The sequence below is a fragment of the Octodon degus genome, unplaced genomic scaffold (assembly GCF_000260255.1).
Source record: "Octodon degus isolate 3935 unplaced genomic scaffold, OctDeg1.0 scaffold00239, whole genome shotgun sequence".
Lineage (NCBI taxonomy): Eukaryota > Metazoa > Chordata > Mammalia > Rodentia > Octodontidae > Octodon > Octodon degus.
In genome coordinates this window covers 2,792,566-2,811,372 of record NW_004524815.1, presented here as the reverse complement: position 1 = coordinate 2,811,372, position 18,807 = coordinate 2,792,566, and the positions used below count along the sequence as shown (strand labels likewise).

At 41.9% G+C, this 18,807-nt stretch overlaps 1 protein-coding gene and 1 pseudogene across 1 annotated transcript in view; both read left to right on the top strand.

Moving 5' to 3' along the window:
* Positions 1-17,411, top strand: part of LOC101568390 (glycine N-acyltransferase-like protein Keg1) — a 22,044-nt gene extending 4,633 nt beyond the window's left edge. The window contains exons 3-6 of the mRNA XM_004645786.2: positions 2,149-2,256; positions 4,126-4,252; positions 14,630-14,801; positions 16,411-17,411. Coding sequence (XP_004645843.1) covers positions 2,149-2,256; positions 4,126-4,252; positions 14,630-14,801; positions 16,411-16,813 — 810 coding nt within the window. The 3' untranslated portion in view covers positions 16,814-17,411. The remainder of the gene's footprint in view (positions 1-2,148; positions 2,257-4,125; positions 4,253-14,629; positions 14,802-16,410) is intronic.
* Positions 7,859-8,695, top strand: LOC105740938 (annotated as a pseudogene).
* Positions 17,412-18,807: the final 1,396 nt, after the last annotated feature.

Below are 18,807 nucleotides of genomic sequence, written 5' to 3'. Positions count from 1 at the left end.
GATAAAAATGCACAAATATATACGAGAGCTTCAAATAAAATAGCTTGAGCTGGAAATTGCTCAGATAGCTTCCAGAATGTGAAGTCATATTTCATAATGTCCATATTGTAGAAAAATATTGAGCAGTAGAAGGAATCAACTCTTGATATTTCTGATAGATGAATGTATCCCCAGAAAAGTACACTGAGTAGGGGCAAATTCCTAAAAGCTTACAGACTGTATGATTCCGTTCATAAAACATTCTTGCAGCTGCAACTTTACAGGGATACAGGACACAAAAACTGGTTACCAAAGGTTCAGGAGTGCTTGAGTCAAAAGAGTAGGAGAAACATACACAGGGACAGCACAAGGGTCCCCGTGCCGTTGAGAACGGTGTGTACCCTGACTCTATCAGTGCCAGTGTTCCAACTACAATTTTGCACCATAGTTTTGGGGAAATGTTGCCGCAGAAGGGAATGACAAAGGGGGGTCCAAGATGTGTTTTCAGCGAGTGCAAGTGCGTCCACGTCGCAAAGTGAAGACAATCATACAAACATGAACAAGGGTAAGAGCAGGACACAATGCAGCACGAGGAGAGCAGGGGCGGGCTGGCTTCTCACCTTGGAGGAGATTGGGCGCTGTGGTTGGAAAGGAACAAGCAGAAGGCCGCCATCAGGGCTCTGCCTGGGCCTCGTATGGCACGTGCAGGAAGAGGATTTTGAGGTCCCAAGACCCTCTCTATCCCCCCGTCCACGCAGCGCCTGCCCCCGTGAATGCCAGGAGGCCATGGAGGCTCAGACCAATGCTTTAGGGACCTGAGCTGGTCCGTGCAGGGTGCACCAGGCTCTGTGGAGCAGAACGGTGAGCTACTTTTCCTGCTGCAGCCTGTGATGGAAAATAAGAAGAAAAGAACAGAAAAGGAAATTATAGTGCGCTTTTAATCATTCATGTACTAGAGAGTTCAAGAGGGTGTGTGTTTGTGTGTGTGTGTGTGTGTGTGTGTGTGTGTGTGTGTGTGCGTGCATGTAAGCAGACCTAAAAATATAGAAAGAGGAAGCTGGAGTAGGCAGGGGCATCTGTTCCAGTGCACATTTGTTTCCACACCTCCCATAGACACTGCTGAAGCTGGGCTGCTAGCTATTCCTTGCCTCTCAGCTATACACCCAGAAGAAAACCCTACTCACCTTAGTCAGTGGCCTAAGACAACAGGAGCCTGGTAACCTCTACACAGGACCTGTACACTGGGAGGAAACTCAGCACCACAGAAACCCAGCAGTGCAGCTCCACCAACAAAGGCTGAATGGAAGCCTGGACACCAAGCTCTGGAACACAGCAGGCTCCTCTTGCTGGCTCCTCTGCATGGTGGCCTAGTGAGGACTCTGGACTCTCATTAGGCTCAGCATGAGGGAGCCCCACAGCCTAGATGGCCTCTGGGAGGGCACCTGAGGAGCACAACGGGGACCCCTGCCCCTCCATGCGAGGACTGCACTGTGTGCACAAGGGGAGCCTGTGGGACACCCCACAATATGGTGCAGCCAATTTCCCTCAGGTGCCAAAAGGTAGGAAAGAGAAGCATGCAGTCCACTTCTAACTTCCAACAGTGAGAGGCCAGATGCCCTTCCTCGGCCACAGAGGCACAGAGAAAGCCCCAAAACAAAATTTAAATAAGACCCCGAATTTATTACATAATATCCAATAAATCAGAGAGCCAATTTAATAACTTTTAAGAAGAGAAAATATTTCATTTAAATGAAGAATAGTAATTAACACATATGCTATCAGAATAATCCAAGATTTTAAAAACAATCATGAGAAGACTTCAATGAACAAACATGAAAAGACATTTTCAATGAGTGAAGACATATATGTTTATTTTTTAGCTTTTAGAAATTTATTTTGGGTACAGATAGAGGGAAATCTGTAAAAAGAGTGTACTAATTTCTATAACAGTCAACAATATTTGTGAGTTGTGTTGGTCTTCATATTTTATATGACATTTAAATTGCAGTAAAGAAACAGATCTTAGAAGAAAATTGATACCGTTGTTTCCCTGCTGCTTTTGAGTCAATCATATGCTTCCATCGGGAAAAACACTCCGTTCTGGTGCAGGAAGAGCCTCTCCGGCCCTGTCTGTCATGAGACGGCCTCTCTTCTGTTGCAATGTTGCAGGTTTATGGGACCGTCTTCCACATGAACCAGGGAAACCCGTTCAAGCTGAAGGCCCTGGTGGACGCATGGCCTGACTATAACACTGTGGTGGTCCGTCCTCAGGAGCAGGTGAGTCGCCAGCTGGGGGATGAACACGTCCTCTGCTTCTCTGTGTTGCGCTGCTGCCCTGGGCCAGGTACGAGGTAGGCCCCTGAGAAACGCCAATGGCTCAGCGGAGTGCTAGTGAGTCCCTGTCCTCAGAAGTGCAGGCTGGAGGAGAATCTAGAGAAATCTGCAGACTACCTATAGCATTGTGTGAGGGGGAGGAATAGCAATGCACAGAAGATGCAAGGGCAGCTGTATCCGTCACCTCCTTTTCCCTTGAATGCAAGGCCCCACACTGACAAGGGAGGCACTATTCACTCTGGCTTACTGTTTCAGAGGAACCAGATGATGCTTGCCTGGCCCCATGGCATGACCAGCATGGTGGAAGGGCACGGGGAAGGAGCTGCCCAGCTCTTAGCAGGCAGGAAGCAGGGAGAGAGGGGAGGACACAGTGCCAAGAGCACCGCCTTCTAGGTCAGACCCCAGGGGCCCTCCTTTCCACCCAGGCCTGGCGTCACAGTCAGCTATCAATGCACCAACGGCCACCACAGCGCTCCCTGGATGCGGCCACCTTTTGGAAGTGGAGACTTTGAGGGCATGTGCTGAGCACTCTCACACTCACACATTATTTTGTTCATGAGACAGTCCTCCAACTGGCATCTGCTGACCTGAAAAGCAAACTTGTTATGTCTTGCATTCAGTTCATGGGAATAAGAGGCAAAAATTGGAAGTATTTTCCAATTTAAGATCTTACTAATGACATAGACAAGTCTTATTGTTTGCTAGAGACATTAAGAGCACGTGTCCTAGGCTAGATTTCTATATTGCAATAAATCAGACTCAGTTCCATTTTCAAATATTAGTCTAAAGGAAAAATGTACTTCCTGCTTTTAAAAACACTGGCCTTGACATCATAGTGTCTGCTAACGTAAAACACCCTCACTCAATATTGGCCTAACTTCATTGTAGCCAACTCTCTACCACACAATTAATCAATCAAGAAGATTAAGATAGTCCCAGGTGGCACATGTTACTAAAGTATCAGAATTTCTTCTTAGTAGAAATTTAATACTGGATGCTAAAAGCATGGATTTTTAATGGCTCGAGAAGAAAATTGCTATTTTGATGCTTAGTGTCATTGCTGAGTAGGAAGTATATTTTTAATATTCTCTTAATATTGAAGGAAAGATCTTTCTGATGCTAAGAGGTTGTCATTTTTCCCCTTATCTGTCTCTTCCTATTGAAGTGACCTCTGTGTTTGAGACACTTGCTAGATATACATATATATATAAATATGTTTGATGTTATTGTAGGTCATTTAAAAGTGCGAAGTCATTTTTTCTAAAGAAAGGGCTAGTCAGCAACTTTTTCTTTATTTCTCCCTTTTGTAAATGATATTCTAATTCTGTAACTTCTGTAGATTTTCTTTTCTTTTTTGGGGGGAGCAATTGAATTCAGACCCTTGCGCTCGTCAGGGAAGCACTTATTCTACTGAGCCATCTCCCTGGCCCAACATCTGTAGATTTTAATAAGAACATACGTATAGCCCAGTACCAGACTTACTCTTTTGACTCATTATCTTGCTATTCAATTATTATTTTGATTCTTCATTTAAGAATTTTGGAAGTATCACAAATGATTTTAACTAGATTATTTTGAATTTTCAACACATTAGCTGAGTTTCCAACAATTACATTCAGGATTTTGTTTTTAACTTTCAACTGAATATGAGACCTTCATTAACCTACATAATTTAAATAATTCCTAAGTGAAAACAAAAAAAACAACAGAAAATGCTAACATAATACAAAGTCATGATATAATAGAAGGCTGAATGTCATTACAACCATCACTAATTACAAACACGGATTGATTCCCCTTTTCCTCACACAGGAAATGACCGATGACCTCGATCACTACACCAACACTTACTTAATCTACTCCAAGGATCCAAAGCAAAGCCAGGAGCTCCTTGGCTCCCCTGAAGTCATCAACTGGAAGCAGCATTTGCAGATTCAAAGTAAGAGACCTTGAGCACGTCCTCAACGCTGAGGTCTGTGTATGTTGATGGGATCGATTTTCATCTTGAATAAGCATGTGAAGCTCACATGCCTTTATGTCAGGATACAAGGTTTGCTGTCCATTCCTAGTATCAGCACCTATGATATGATAGAGGAAATGAGTGGAGAGTAGCGTACACGGTTTTCATAGTCCACTGTAATATGACTCCTCATTTATTCTCTCATGAATTCCAGATCTAACAAAGAAAAAGTTTGTGGGGGAGAAAAGCTTCCAATCACTGTTCATAAAGAAATATTTTAGTCAATATGAACATACTCTCTGGCATCAGACTTCTTAAGATTGCTGGGCCTCTTATTAACTGTGTGTTCCAAGGACAGTAACAACCTCTCTGTAGATGAGTTTCCCGGTGCTTAAAATGATAGCAACAGTACCCAAAATATAGTCCTCAGGATTAAGATTGTGAGTGGAAATGCATAGTGCTATTCTTGTTTCATCAGATCTGCAAACCGCCTCAAAATAACTATCTAACACAGCAATCCATTTTTGCCTCCCTTCTGAGAATGAACAGTGTGGATGCGGCTCTTGTGAACAGCTCAGCCAAATGTTTCATGTGCTGGTCTTGGACATAGCTGGCTGAAGGACTGCACATGAGCCATGGGACTAGGTCAGGGGACCCTAGGCCTGGCTCTGGTTAGTGACTGCTTTGGCTGGCTACTGATAGCAGTGATGGCAGTAAAGTGGACAACATGGAAATCACACAGTTGTCAGGATCAGAAAGATGGGCAAGATGCAGTACCCACTTAGAGTCTCTGACTGAGTTATGTTTGCCACATTGCACTGGTCAAGGCTGTTTACTATCTAAACCCAGAATCAGTTCCTGAGAGAAAATCTGATTACCAAAACAGGAGTGATCTAGGGTGCTGACAGCAAAGGTCTATAGCACAGGCTGCATAGAATTTGCTCAAGAATTTTAGTCCTTGTGCCTATGCCTTAGCTCCCTTAATAGGCATAATTGTACTATAGTACTTTATAGTATAATATTTAGGTCATCTTGAATTATCTCAATCTCTTTTTAGTATTAATTTTATTGAGAAAGAAACAGCAATGAGACAGTTTCAAAACAGGTTAGTGGGACAGCCACAATAATTAACACATTGCATATTGTTGTCTTCATAGTAGTTATTCAGAGTACGAGATGCAGACATGATATCTTGCATAAACACTACTAGTATAAGTATTTCTTCTCATTGAACTAAGATAAAGTAGCTGTATATCTATACTATTTTGTATATACATATATTTTGTTCACTACAAAATGGACATTTATTTATATCCCTTTTTTTTTGCTTAGTTTTGTCAGAGATGGATATTTCATTACCATCCAAATATAGTAGGTACATGAATTCAACAAAATAATCCAATATACTCCAATAATCCATTATAGTAGTGGATTATCCATGGAACTGGTAATGTCAGAAGTTGTTGACTTGAGCCTTTTACAGCTCAGCAGATTAATATGGCTTTACTTTTTATACTTCGTGTTTATATTTTTCTGTTGAATGGTTAAGACCAAGATAAAGCAAGACCTATATAACTGAAAATGTAACTTTTATATTTGGTAAGGTCAGTCAAATCCCCTCAGGGTTTGTCAGTGTCAGCCATGTGGATGAGTTACAGCCATTGCTTCACCAATTTTCTCTCTGTGAAACCCTGAGAGTGTTTTCTCTCTAGCTGACTCTCCTTAGGCCCACTATATACATCATCGATCACTTTCCTCTGTGGCCCCATTATCAGAAAATTTGGGACACCACTGAGTTATAGGATGTTACAATACAGGTTCTCATGTCCTGAGTCCTCACTGACCTTGAAGGGCGAGGGCCCAAATATTGGCTACCCTTGTAGCCCTTCTTTTTCCCTAATTTTTCAGTCTGCAAACTTAGGTTGTTAACCCTCCAAAAGAGAAGCTTAATGATATTACTACCCTACAAAATAAGCATTTGAGCTTAACATCAGTATCTGTTTGAATAGCAAATGCTTTAGACATAACATAGAACAGGTATTTTGCAACAAGCAGTGATATGCCATTCTTTCTGGGGTGAGATGGTATCTCAGTGTTGTTTTAATTTGCATTTCATGGATGGCTAATTTGCATTTCATGGATGTGGAGCATTTTTTCATATATTTATTAGCTTCTAGAATTTCTTCCTCTGAGAAGTATGTGTTCATCTCAGATGCCCATTTCTGAACAGGGTCTTTAAATTTTGGGGCCCTAATGATTTTTAGTTCTTTATAAATTCTAGAGAGAAGACCTTTGTCTGAGTGCTTATTAGTTAAGATTTTTTTCCAAATTTGTGGGTTATCTTTTCACTCTGTTGGTAATTTCTTTTTACATGCAAAAACTTCTCAAAAAGAGGAGGTCCCAGTCATTAATTCTTTCAAGTATTACCTGTGCAATTTGATTTTTGTTCATGAAATCTTTGCCTACCCCTATGTCTTCAAGAGTTCCTCCTACTTTCTCTTCCAGAACATTTAGTATTTCTGTTTTAATGTTTCTGATTCTGTTTTAATGTTTAATCTAAACATTAACCCATTTGACTTCAGTTTAGTGCATGGTGACAGACCTGGGTCCAGTTTTAGTTTTCAGCCTGTAGAGAGCCAGCTTTTCCAGCACCATTTGTTAAAGAGGCTATCTTTCTTCCAATAAGCATGTTTGGCCCCTTTGTCAAAGATAGAGTGGCTGAGTGTGTAGCTGCTCCTACATCTTCTAATCTACTCCATTGATTCTCAGGTCTCTTTTTTTGTCAATACCATGCTGATTTTTATCACAGTATGCTTGTAGTATAATTTCAAGTCAGGAATTATAATGCCTCCTGCCTTGTCTTTGTTGGCCAGGATTGCCTTTGCTATTTTAGGTCTTTTCTGGTTCCAAATAAATTTTAGAAATGATTTCTCTAGGTCTATGAGGTATGTTGGTATTTTGATAGGGATTGCATCAAATCTGTGTAACAATTTTGGGAGTATGGCCATCTTCACAATGTTGGTTCTTCCTATCCAGGAGCAGGGAATATCTTTCTATTTTCTGAAATCCTCTATGATCTCTATGTTCAGAGTACTGTAAATGTCCTTGAATAGATCTTTTACTTATTTAGCCTAAGTATTTTCTTTTCCTCAGTGCTATTGTAACACATGTTGTCTCTCTAATTTCCCTCACATTGTGTTTGTTATCTGTGTAGAAGAATGCTATTGACTTTTGGGAACTGAGTTTGTATCCTGCTATGCTACTGAATTTGTGCATCAATTTTAGTAGCTTCTTCCTGGAGCTTCTTGGGTCTTCCAGGTAGAGTATCATGTCATCTGCAAATAATGATAATTTAACTTCCTTTGTACCTGTTCTTATTCCCTTTATTTCTCTCCTTGTCTAAATGGCTCTAGCTAATTATTCCATAACTATATTGAATAGGAGCAGTGATAAAGGACATCCTTGTCTTGTACCAGATCTGAGAACATAAGCTTTCAGTTTTTCCCTGTTTAGAATTCTATTAGGTGAAAAGTGGCCTAACCAAGGAGGCAGGGGCAAAATCCTAGCGGTTGCTGGGTAGGCACTATGGCTGGGATCACCACCATTGAGGCAGTAAAGTGCAAGATCCAGGTTCTTCAGCAGCACGCTGATGATGCAGAGAAGAGGGCCACATGCTTCCAGCAAGAAGTGGAGGGAGAAAGATGGGCTCAGGAGCAGGCTGAAGCAGAGGTAGCCTCCTTGCACCGCAGGATCCAGCTGGTTGAAGAGGAGCTGAACCGTGCACAGGAGCGCCTGGCCACTGACCTACAGAAGCTGGAAGGTGAGAAAGCTGCCGATGAGAGTGAGAGGTGTAAAGGTTATTGAAAACCAGGCTCTGAAAGATGAAGAAATGATGGAGCTCCAGGAAATCCAGCTTAAAGAAGCTAAACACACTGCTGAAGAGGCAGATAGGAAGTATGAATATGTGGCTCATATGCTGGTGATTATTGAAGGAGATTTGGAACACACAGAGGAACGAGCTGAGCTGGCAGAGTCCCGTTGCCGGGAGATGGATGAGCAGATCAGACTGATGGACCAGAACCCGAAGTGTCTGAGTGCTGCTGAAAAAAAGTACTTGCAAAAAGAAGACAAATATGAGGAAGAGATAAAGATTCTTACCGATAAACTCAAGGTGGCAGAGACCCGCGCTGAGTTTGCTGAAAGATCAGTAGCCAAACTGGAAAAGACAACTGATGACTTGGAAGATAAGCTGAACTCACCCAAGAGGAGCACCTCTGTGCACAAGAGATGCTGGACCAGGCTCTGCTTGACTTGAAGGAGATGCGGAGCTCTGCCCTGCTGCTGCTTTGCCCTTTGAGCCCAACACACCGCCTGGGGCCAGCCTACCCCAAGCTGACCTCAAAACTGAGGGCTGATCTTTAACCGGAAGGCTGCTTTTTCCCTTCTACATCCTCTCCCCACCCTCGACCCCCAACTTGTGTCTTTTTCATCAAACTGTCTCTGCCTCTTCCCAGAGATTCCAGCTGGGCTAGAGGCCGAGCACCTTTGGGAATAACATTTAAGGGAATGTGAGCACAATACAAAGCATCTTTAAAAGCATGTTGTGATGTACACATTTGTAATAACTTTTAGTTGTAACAAATCATTTTTAAAATGTTCTGAATAATTGCACAGCTCTGGAGCCAAAATTTAATTCCATTCTCATTCTGGAAGGTAACTTTTCAGCTTAATGCATAGTGCTTTCTCCATAGGGGAAGAAAAGAAGTATGGGCATGCCTTACCAAGAGTCAAACAGAGGCCAGGCAAAGACTCCACCAGGGAGAACTTACAGCTCTGTACCAAGTACCAGCTAAGCCAGAAAGGTGATGTCAGGAGGAGGTAGCCTAAAACCAAAACCATGCTGTTCAGGTTTTGAGCTCCAACTTGTCTTTGGACAATTCTATTTTTATTTTTACTTTTCTCATCAGAAGTAGGATATGACAATGGTTAGATCTCTGAGACTGAGGACTTTTTTTGTGTGTCTGATACTGGGATTGAACCCATGGAGGGACTCATGCATATTAGGAAAGAGCTCTACCACTGAGCCATATCCCCAGCCATGAGACCAAATTTTTGTCCTCTTTCTACCCCTTTTCCAGGTGCTCACTGAATAGATCATGTGTCCCTTCCTTAATGTTGAGGTGACCATTTAATTGCCTTCCTGCCTCTTTGAAAGAAAAGAAAAATAATGTTTTTGCCTCTTATTCAGCCATATGAAAGTCATTTCACCCTTTTCTGGGTCCAAAGCCGCTGTCTCTAAATGTGTCATCGCATTGTGCTTTGTATCAGTCAGCGCTGGAGAAATCTTGAATAGCTTATGTACAAAACCTTTAAATTTTTATATTATTTTGAAATTTTGCTTCTTTAGGGTTGGAGTGCATGACTGCCCCACCTGGCTGCAAAGAGTTCTCTCCAGTCTGTGGGCTGGCAGTGTGCTGATCTTTTGAAGTTTTCTCCCCACCCAGTCCCCACTTGAGGTGAGGTCTCTGTGAGGTCTGTTAAGTGCACATCCTGCAGCTTACTGGCTTAAAATGTATGCTCCTTTGTTGTGGTCTCTGGGACCAGTCAGGAAAAAGAAGACCCAGTAGTGCAACTGTTTTGATACTGAATATTGACAAGTGCCTTTTTGAAATAAAGAACCAGTCCCTCTAAAAACATAGAATGTTGCCTGTTTGCCTGTCATAGATTGCGTCTATCAGATTGAGGTAGAGGCCATCTATTCCAATTTTCTGTAGAGCTTTGAACATGAATGAGTGTTGGACTTTGTCAAAAGACTTTTCTGAATCAAGTGAGATGATAGTGTGGTTTTTGGTTTTGGCTTTATTAATACAGTGTGTTACATTTATAGATTTGTGTATATTGAAAGATCCTTGCATCCCTGGATGAATCCTACCTGGTCATGGTGTATAATCTTCTTCATCATTTGCTGTATTGTTTTTGCTAGGATTTTATTGAGGATTTTTGCATTTATTCTCATGAGGGAGATTGGCCTATAGTTCTCTTTTTTAGTTGTGTCTTTCCCTGGTTTTGATATCAGTATAATACTTGCCTCCAGGAATGATTTTGGGAGGATTGCTTCCTTTTTAATTTCATTAAAGAGTTTCAGGAGTATTGGGGATATATCTTTTGTAAATTTCTTGCAGAATACAACTGTAAATCCATCAGGACCTGGACTTTTCTTTGTCTGTAGAGTTTTTATTACATTTTCTATTTCATTGGCTGTTATTGGGTTATTGAGAGTTGTTATATCTTCTTGATTCAGTTTTGGTAATTTGCACCTTTCTAGACATCTGTCCATTTCTTCTGTGTCTTCTATTCTGTGAGAGTAAAGATTCTTATGCCACTGAACTCTCCCCTCAGCCCCTAAAGATTCTTAAAATACCTATTGATGATCTTCTGAATTTCCACTGGGTCTGTGGTAATTTCACACTTTTCATTCCTTGTTGCTTGTATTTGAGTTTTTTCTTTCCTCTTTTTGATGAGGTCAGCTAGGGGCTTATCAATTTTATTTAATCTTTCAAAGAACCAGCTTTTTGATTCTTTAATTCTTTCTATTGTTTTCTTTGTCTGGATTGAATTAATTTCTGCTCTAATCTTTATAATTCCCTCCCATCTTTGGGCTGTGGGTTTGATTTGCTCTTCCTTTTCTAGACATTTGAAGTACAGCATTAGGGTATTTATTTGTTCCCATTCTGTTTTGCTAATGTGTGAGTTTACAGCTATAAATTTCCCTCTTAGAATTGCTTTCATTGCATCCCATAAATTCCGGTATCTTCAGCTTGAATTTTCATTGTAATGTAGATATTAATTAATTTCTTGTTTAATTTCATCTGTGACCCACTAGTTGCTGAGGAGGTTGTTGTTTAATTTCCATGCATTTATTCACTTTTTGTGGTTTCTTTTGTCATTTATTTAGAGTTTCATTGCACTGTGGTCAGATAATATGCATGGGATAATTTCTGTTTTCTTGCGGACACTTAAGCATGACCTATGTATGTGATCTATTTTAGAAAATATTCCATGTGCAGCTGAAAAAAATGTGTTTCCAACTGTGGTTGGATGGAACACTTTGCATATGTCCACTAAGTCCATTTGTTCTAAGCTTTGATTCAGTTCTGCTACTTCTTTGCTAATTTTTTGTCTGCTTCATTTATCTTTTTGGGATAAGGGGGTATTAAGGTCTCCTGTGAAGATTGTGGTATTATACACTAGATTTTTCATGTCCATTTAGATTTGTCTTATATAGTTGGATGCTCCTGTGTTTGGTGCATACATATTTACAAGTGTTACCTCTTCTTGAATTTTTCCCCTAACCAGTATGTAGTGATCTTCTTTATTTCATTTGATCATTCTTGGTTTGAAGTTGAAAAAGATAAAGTTGAGACTGTCTGCAAACAGAATTGCTACCCTTACTTTCTTCTGAGGTGCTGGGGCATGTAGTATTGTTTTCCATTCTTAGACTTTCATCCTATGAATTTCTTTATGAGTTAAGTGTGTTTCTTGTATGCAGAAGATTGTTCGATTTTGCTTCCTAATGCATTGTTAGTCTATTTCTTTTAAGTGGTGAATTGAGTCTATTTACACTGATGGTTATGATTGAGATGTTATTGACTTATGATTGACATGTTATTTACCTGCTGTTGTTTACTCCTCTTCCTTCTGCGTTTAATTGTTTGCCCTGTTTGGTGGGTTCTTTCCATACTCATTTGTGGAGTATTGGTCATATTGGTCCCTCTCTAGAATACCTTTTAGTAGTAGGTGTAGTGTTGACTTTGTCATCATGAAATTCTTTAGTTGTTCTTTGCCATATTTAGTGGGTTCCTTTTGTTCTCATTCATGGAATTCTGATCATTTTGGTCCCTCTCTAGAACATATTTTAGTAGTTTCTGTAGGTTTGGTTTTATGATAATGAAATTCTTTAGTTGTTCTTTCTCATGGAAGTATTTCCCTTCTCCATCAAACTTGAAAGAAAGTTTTGTAGGGTATAGTAGTCTGGGCTGGAATTTGTTTTCATAGAGGACTTGAAGTACTCTGCTCCATGCTCTTCTTGACTTCACGGTTTGTGAAGAAGTCTGCCATTATTCTGTTGGGTTTTCCTTTAAATGTGATCTGTTTCCTTTCTCTAGCATCTTTTTGTATATTGTTCTTGTGCTGGATTTCTGGGATATTCACTGTTATATGTCTGGGTGTGTTTTTAATTGGGTTAATGTTATTTGGAGTTCTATATGCTTTGGTTATGTGAATGTCAGATTGTTTCCCTATATTTGGGAAGTTTTCTGCTATTACTTCCCTCTGCATCCTTTTTATATAATTTGTATTGACTCCTTCTTTCTCACCAATGCCTATTAGTCCCACATTGTTCATCTTTGCATCATCTTGCAGATGTTGAATTATTTTTTTCCTGCATCCTAGTCATTTTTAAGAGACGTTTTCTTACCTTTTCACTAGCTGTGATGGTGTCTTCAGGATCTGAAGGCCTATCTTCACTCTCATTCGAACAGTTTTGCAAGCTTGTGACTGAGATTTAAAGTTCCTGTATATCTCTTTGACTCTGCTTCTTGTGATCTATTTCTTTCCTATATTGTTCATTGAATGATTCTATCATTTTTCTAATCACCTCTTTTTTTATCAGTGTCTTCTTTTGAAGAAGTTATTCTTTCATTATAGTTATCCTTTCTTTTTTTACTTCAGAGATTATTTCTGATCTGATTTCCTCTATATGTTTCTGTATTTGAGTCTTTACTTCAGTTGCTATTAATTCAGAGATTTCCTTTTTTATTTCAGAGTTTATTTCTTATCTGATTTCCTCTATATCTTTCTGCAGTTGTTTCTTTACTTTAGATATTATTAATTCACAGATTTCAGCTGTGTGATTCCCAATTTCTTCTATGTTAGTGTCTCCTTCATTTGTTCAGTGCCTCAGATTGAATTTTACTCCTTCTCTTTGTCATTTTGTATAGCACTGTCCTCTTACCATTAGTATAGAGCTTTGGTACAGTTATAACTTTAGCACCTAGCAAAATTCTTACCCAAGAGAGATTATATGGTTTAGGCAGTTATAGTTTTGTATTTATAGAACTACAGTAGGAACACTAATAATGGGTAGTGACATTTCACAGTTGACAATCTTTTGTAACTAATGGGTTTGTATTTTAGACAGTAAGAGAAAGCATTATATAGTATAGCCAAGCAGATATTAAATTGGGAATTTGTATTTAAGCTAGTTATCATGAGTTCTGTCTGTTCACCTCCCCTTGATGTACCTGGGGTCTTCTAGGCAGACTAGTTTACCCCAGTTACTTTTTGCCCCCACTCTCAGTCAAGAGAAAAAGAGGGAGGATGCTCTCATAGATTTGGGTCTAGCAAAGTGTCTCAGGTCATCGGGTCTGGATCTGTGAAGTTTGAACTTGTCCTGATATACCTGGCTGAGGTCTAGCTGCTGTGCTCAGCTTCTTCCTGATGCTGCCTGTGGAAATGAACCTGCTGTACCCCTCTGTCAAGATGTTCTCATCCTGGATTAGCTGGGTGGTTCTGGTCCCTAGCCTCTCTTCAGGGACTTCAGCTGAAGAACTTCACACCAGGCTTGTATGCCAGGCCTTGGGTGGGTCTGGAGGGTCCAGCAGGTGCAGTGGAGCAGAAGTTCTCCCACATCTTAATCTAAAATATTTAATCATTATTACATAAAACCCCTCTAATGCTTGATCCCAAAGTATGAGGGTGGGTGTTAACTGTAATCTGTGAGGTTTACTAAATCAAGAAATGCAGAGGAGAGGGCTGGGGAGATAGCTCAGTAGAATAAGAGCTTGTCTGGCAAGTGCAAAGGCCTGAATTCAATCCCTAGTTCCACAAAAAGAAAGAAAGAAGAAAGAAAGAAAGAAAGAAAGAAAGAAAGAAAGAAAGAAAGAAAGAAAGAAGTGCAGAGAGGATTCATAATGCACAGCTCTTGGTGAGTCTGGGTGGGATGTGGAGGTCTGTCTTTGGGTTCTTTTTATGGCCTCTGGCACTGTACACCTGCACACCTCCTCTACCTCCTGACCATGCTGAACTAAACACCATAATCAGCCACACTCTTCCACCAAGATGTCTCAGCCCTTGAGCTTCAAGCCATGGGCTGAACTCCCTGCTACTAGGAATCAAGTGAGACCTCTCTTTCAAGGTGAAGGAGTTGGGTATTGTGTCCCACTTTCTTAAAATCTGACCAATGCACTGTGTGATGACTCTGGAGCTACATATTTCTCAACACCATTGGGAAATGGGGTTCAAGTCCCAGAAGTTACAGTCAGTAATGCCACCTCCTATGATTTTCCCCCCAACTAGGTTCCCAGTCCAGCCTGAATACTGTGATACAAAATCTTGTAGCCATCAACTCAAGCAAGGTCAAGCACACGCAGTGCAACCTCTTCATGATACTTGACACAGCAAAGAAACTGCTCCCTTCTCTGGTGGATGAAAAGAACTTAGCACAAAAGGGAGACAAACCCACATCCCTGTAAGTTGGAAGTTTTTGGACTCTAGAAATTCAAAATGAAAATGATGATGGGATCATGCTCCCTCTGAAGCAGGGAAAAACCATAAAATTTAGCTTGCTCCTGCCTAAAGCCTATGTCTTGGAGCCCTATTTAATGGTTTTATAACTTACTTCTTTTATTACTCACAAATGTTGACATTTTTCCTCCCCAGAGTCTTGGGTAAATCATCCTTCTTAAAGTGAGTTCACCATTATGTTCCACAAATGACCAGGCTTTGTTTTCTTCATTGCATGTGTGTTTATTTGAAATTGGCTAGTGTGTATTAACTCACTTATTTGGTGTCTGAATCTTCCCAGAAGCAGTATGGAAACACTAGACATGCACAGATGCACCCTGTTCCCTGCTAGGCCCACAAGGCCCAGCACAGTGCCTGACAAGTGGGTCCTCAACGAAGACCCACCATGTGCAATGTGTGCAATGCAATTATGCCATGAGACAAAAGGCTTCCAGTGAAAACAGTATGAGCAAATCACCTATTTTCCCAAACTGGCTTTCATCCAATTCTGTACAGAATTTAGTGTCAGCAGTGGGTGTGACCTGAAGGTGGATGTGAATGGCAGAGGCTTGTGCCTGGGGCTCTTGCATGTTGCTATGCCTGGGAGAACCTTATTCACCTTGTAAGGGGCATTACAATAAGAGGGACACCTAGAACCCAGACTCCAGAGTCCAGAATCCCATCCTATCCTGTGTGCACCCCCGAGAGGGAGAGGAAGCGTGCCTGTAGTTTCCTGACACAAGCAGGCAAGCTGGGGGCTATCTCTGAGGCCCATGGAGCCTTACAATTAAGGCTCCCCCCGCCCTCCCAGCTTCAGCATGCAAGTAAGAGAGAGAAACTAGGAAACAGGAAGACAGACTCTGGAGATGAGAAACAGATACAGCAATGGGAGGGGAGGGAAGGCAAAGAAGAGGAAGTAAAACTCACCAATGAGAGATGTGTATGCCTACAACTCCTCCAAGATGAATGTGATTATTATAAATCACAAATACACCTACAGACAGTAAAACATATTGTACAAATGACTTCTCTTGTTACTGGACACTAGAAAGGTCACCTCACTAGGGTTCTGGGCTAATCAGCCCACTTTGTCTACTCCCTGTAACTCCCAGCTCATGACCTATTTTGGCTTTCTTCACTGCACTCAGGATTCCTTGAAATTAGTGAGCTTGCTTAGCTTCCTTGCTAAGAGTCTAAGACTCACTTAGAGTCTCTGGCTGAATTACATTTGTCATGTTGCACTGGCCAAGGCTGTTTAATGTCTAAACCCAGAATCAGTTCACGAGAGAAAATCTGATTACTAAAGCAGGAGTAATCTAGGGTCCTGACAGCAAAGGTCTACAGCATGGCAACAGCACTGGGCACCCAGTGCTGCTCTAGGTGCCTGCAGCCTCTGACTCACCACGCCCTCAGGGGTTGCCCAAGAGTGTGAGCTGGGTCAACGTCTCTGGTCACTCTAAGAAGAAGAGAAAGAAGACAAGGAGAGGGCTGGTATCACACAGGTGGGGTTGGTGCACATCCAGGTCACCGGGTCTCAGGATATGTGTTCTTCAATGTGTCCTTGTTCCCAACAGTGACCAAGAGATGTTTAAATATTCAACGCTGGATGTTATCCATGCTGCTTTGGTGAACCGTTGGTGGTATTTCGGTGGCAACGAAAGAAGCCGGAGATTCATTGAGCGTTGTATCCGGATCTTCCCCAGTTTCTGTCTGCTGGGGCCTGAGGGGACCCCTGTGTCCTGGTCTCTGATGGACCACACTGGAGAGCTGCGAATGGGAGCCACTGTGCCTGAGTACCGGGGACAGAGCCTCATTTACCATATTGGCACTTACCAGGTCCAGACTCTGGCAAAACTTGGCTTCCCTCTCTATGCCCACACTGCTAGAGACAACCACCTTATTCAAGGAGTGGTTGCCCAGATGCACCATGTGCCCATGCCCTGTGACTGGAACCAGTGGAACTGTGTGCCTGTGTGAAGCTGGCGGGAACATGAGCACAGAGGAGGGGGTGGAGCAGGGGGCTGGAGGAAGGGGTGTGGAAATGCAGAGCACAAATACATCATAAGGGAGCAGACAGGGGGGCTCTGGGATGGAGAAATGTGTGCTGACATCACAGTCCTCCAATTGCTCAGCCTTCATTCCGTGTGTGTGCAGGGAGCCATGCGCTCCATCTCCCAGGTAGGAGCAGCGTCTCACTCCAGACGTCCAATGGGTGTTAACCTGCTGCCTGCTTTCCTAGCTCATCCCGCTTGCCTATTTGCTGGACATGGGTTCCACGATTCACCCCTCTGGCCTTCCATGGCTGTTTTGTTGTTGATGTTGGCTGGAAAGAGGCCTGTCTTCTCAATAAGCTTACAAAATCATCCTGTCCTGGTTGCTTCCTAGACTTTGTATATTAACCATGTGAAATATACTTCACACATCTATCCACATAAATATGTGATGTAATTGTAGCAATCATGAAGAGACAACTCGTAATATTTTTTCCAAGAGCATCAATATATTTTCCAATGAGTTACGTCTTGCTAGTAGTAGCCCAACAAAAAGAATTCAGCACTGCTTCTTGAGGCTGTTATGGTTTGTGTCTAGATGTCACCCTAAAGCTTCACACAGTCATAGGGGTGGCTTCTAGAGTTTGTGGTTCATTTATGGTCCAGTGCTGGGGTTACGGGTGTGAGTACCACACCTGCCCTGGAGCAGGTATCCTACATCCAACATAAGAGGAGAGGCTTGCTCTCTCTTTCCTCACTTTTTGCTCATACTGCTTTGCTGTCTTCTGTCACTGTGAACTGTTGCCCCTGTGCTATACCACCTTGGTTTGGAGCCAGCTGATTATGGACTGAAAACTCTACCAACTGTGAGCTAAATAAACCTTTCTTTCCTTAACTTTGGGTGTTGGGTACTTTGTCCCAACAATGAGAGAAGAGTAAACAAGACAGAGACCAAGCTCCACTCATCCCCTCCTGGATCTCTTGATGATAGTAGGATATTTTTTCTTTGTGGAAGCTTATCTACACGTTCCATAATGGGACAAAAATGCAAGGAGAACAGGACACAAAAACCTTCAACCTGGGAAGGAGGATCTGTATGACTGGGGATGTGGGTAGAGGGAGGCTCTGCACAGCCGCCTGGAAGGTGTACCTTGCCCCTTGAACATCTGGCTGTCTTTCCCCTCTCGACACCAAGCATTGCCTCTGCTTCCTGGCTTCCTCTCCAGCATGGTTATTCCAAAGCTGCTAGCTCCCTGCCTCAGTTACACACATGGACTCTGGAATCTGACTCCCTCACTCCAGCCTGCCTCCATGGCATCGCTGCATCCTCCCTGCTGTGTGTCCCTGAGCAAATGCCTTAACCTACTCCCAAGTCCCCTGCTCTCTATCCTAGAGCTATTCCTTCACGGTCCCATTGTATTTCTCCCACATGAAGGTAAGAAGAAAAAAGTCAAGGGTTCCTTTTGGTTGTATGTGGGAAAGTGCTCAAGTTTTTTATATTTTGATTTTAACTGATGCTTACTCTGTGGGCAATGGAGGGTTTCTTTTCAGTCTGAGAAGTATTTCTACCAGGGAAAGTATATCATGAAAGAAATATTTCTTCTTAGGACCACCACAATTTCCATTCTAAACGCATAAGTATTGCAGAGAGAATTTGCAAGGTGGTGAGTACTGTTTCAGGTCCTGAGATAACACCTGAGATCCAGCACCAAACTTACTTTTCCCACGTCAAATATCTCTGCTCATGTCAAATTCTTAAAAAATGTGCTACATAGAAATTCACATTTGGCCTCAAGAATTCAGGTGTCTACACTTTGACACTTCCAAGGATGTGGCACAATTACCCCAAGGAAGCATCTTGGCTTTGACAAGTGAGGAAGAAGGCTCCACTATGATCTACTAAAGTGGGATCCAGGAAACTGCCATATGGTCTACAACGCACAGGGCTGTCTCCTATAGCACAGTTACCTGGGACAAAAT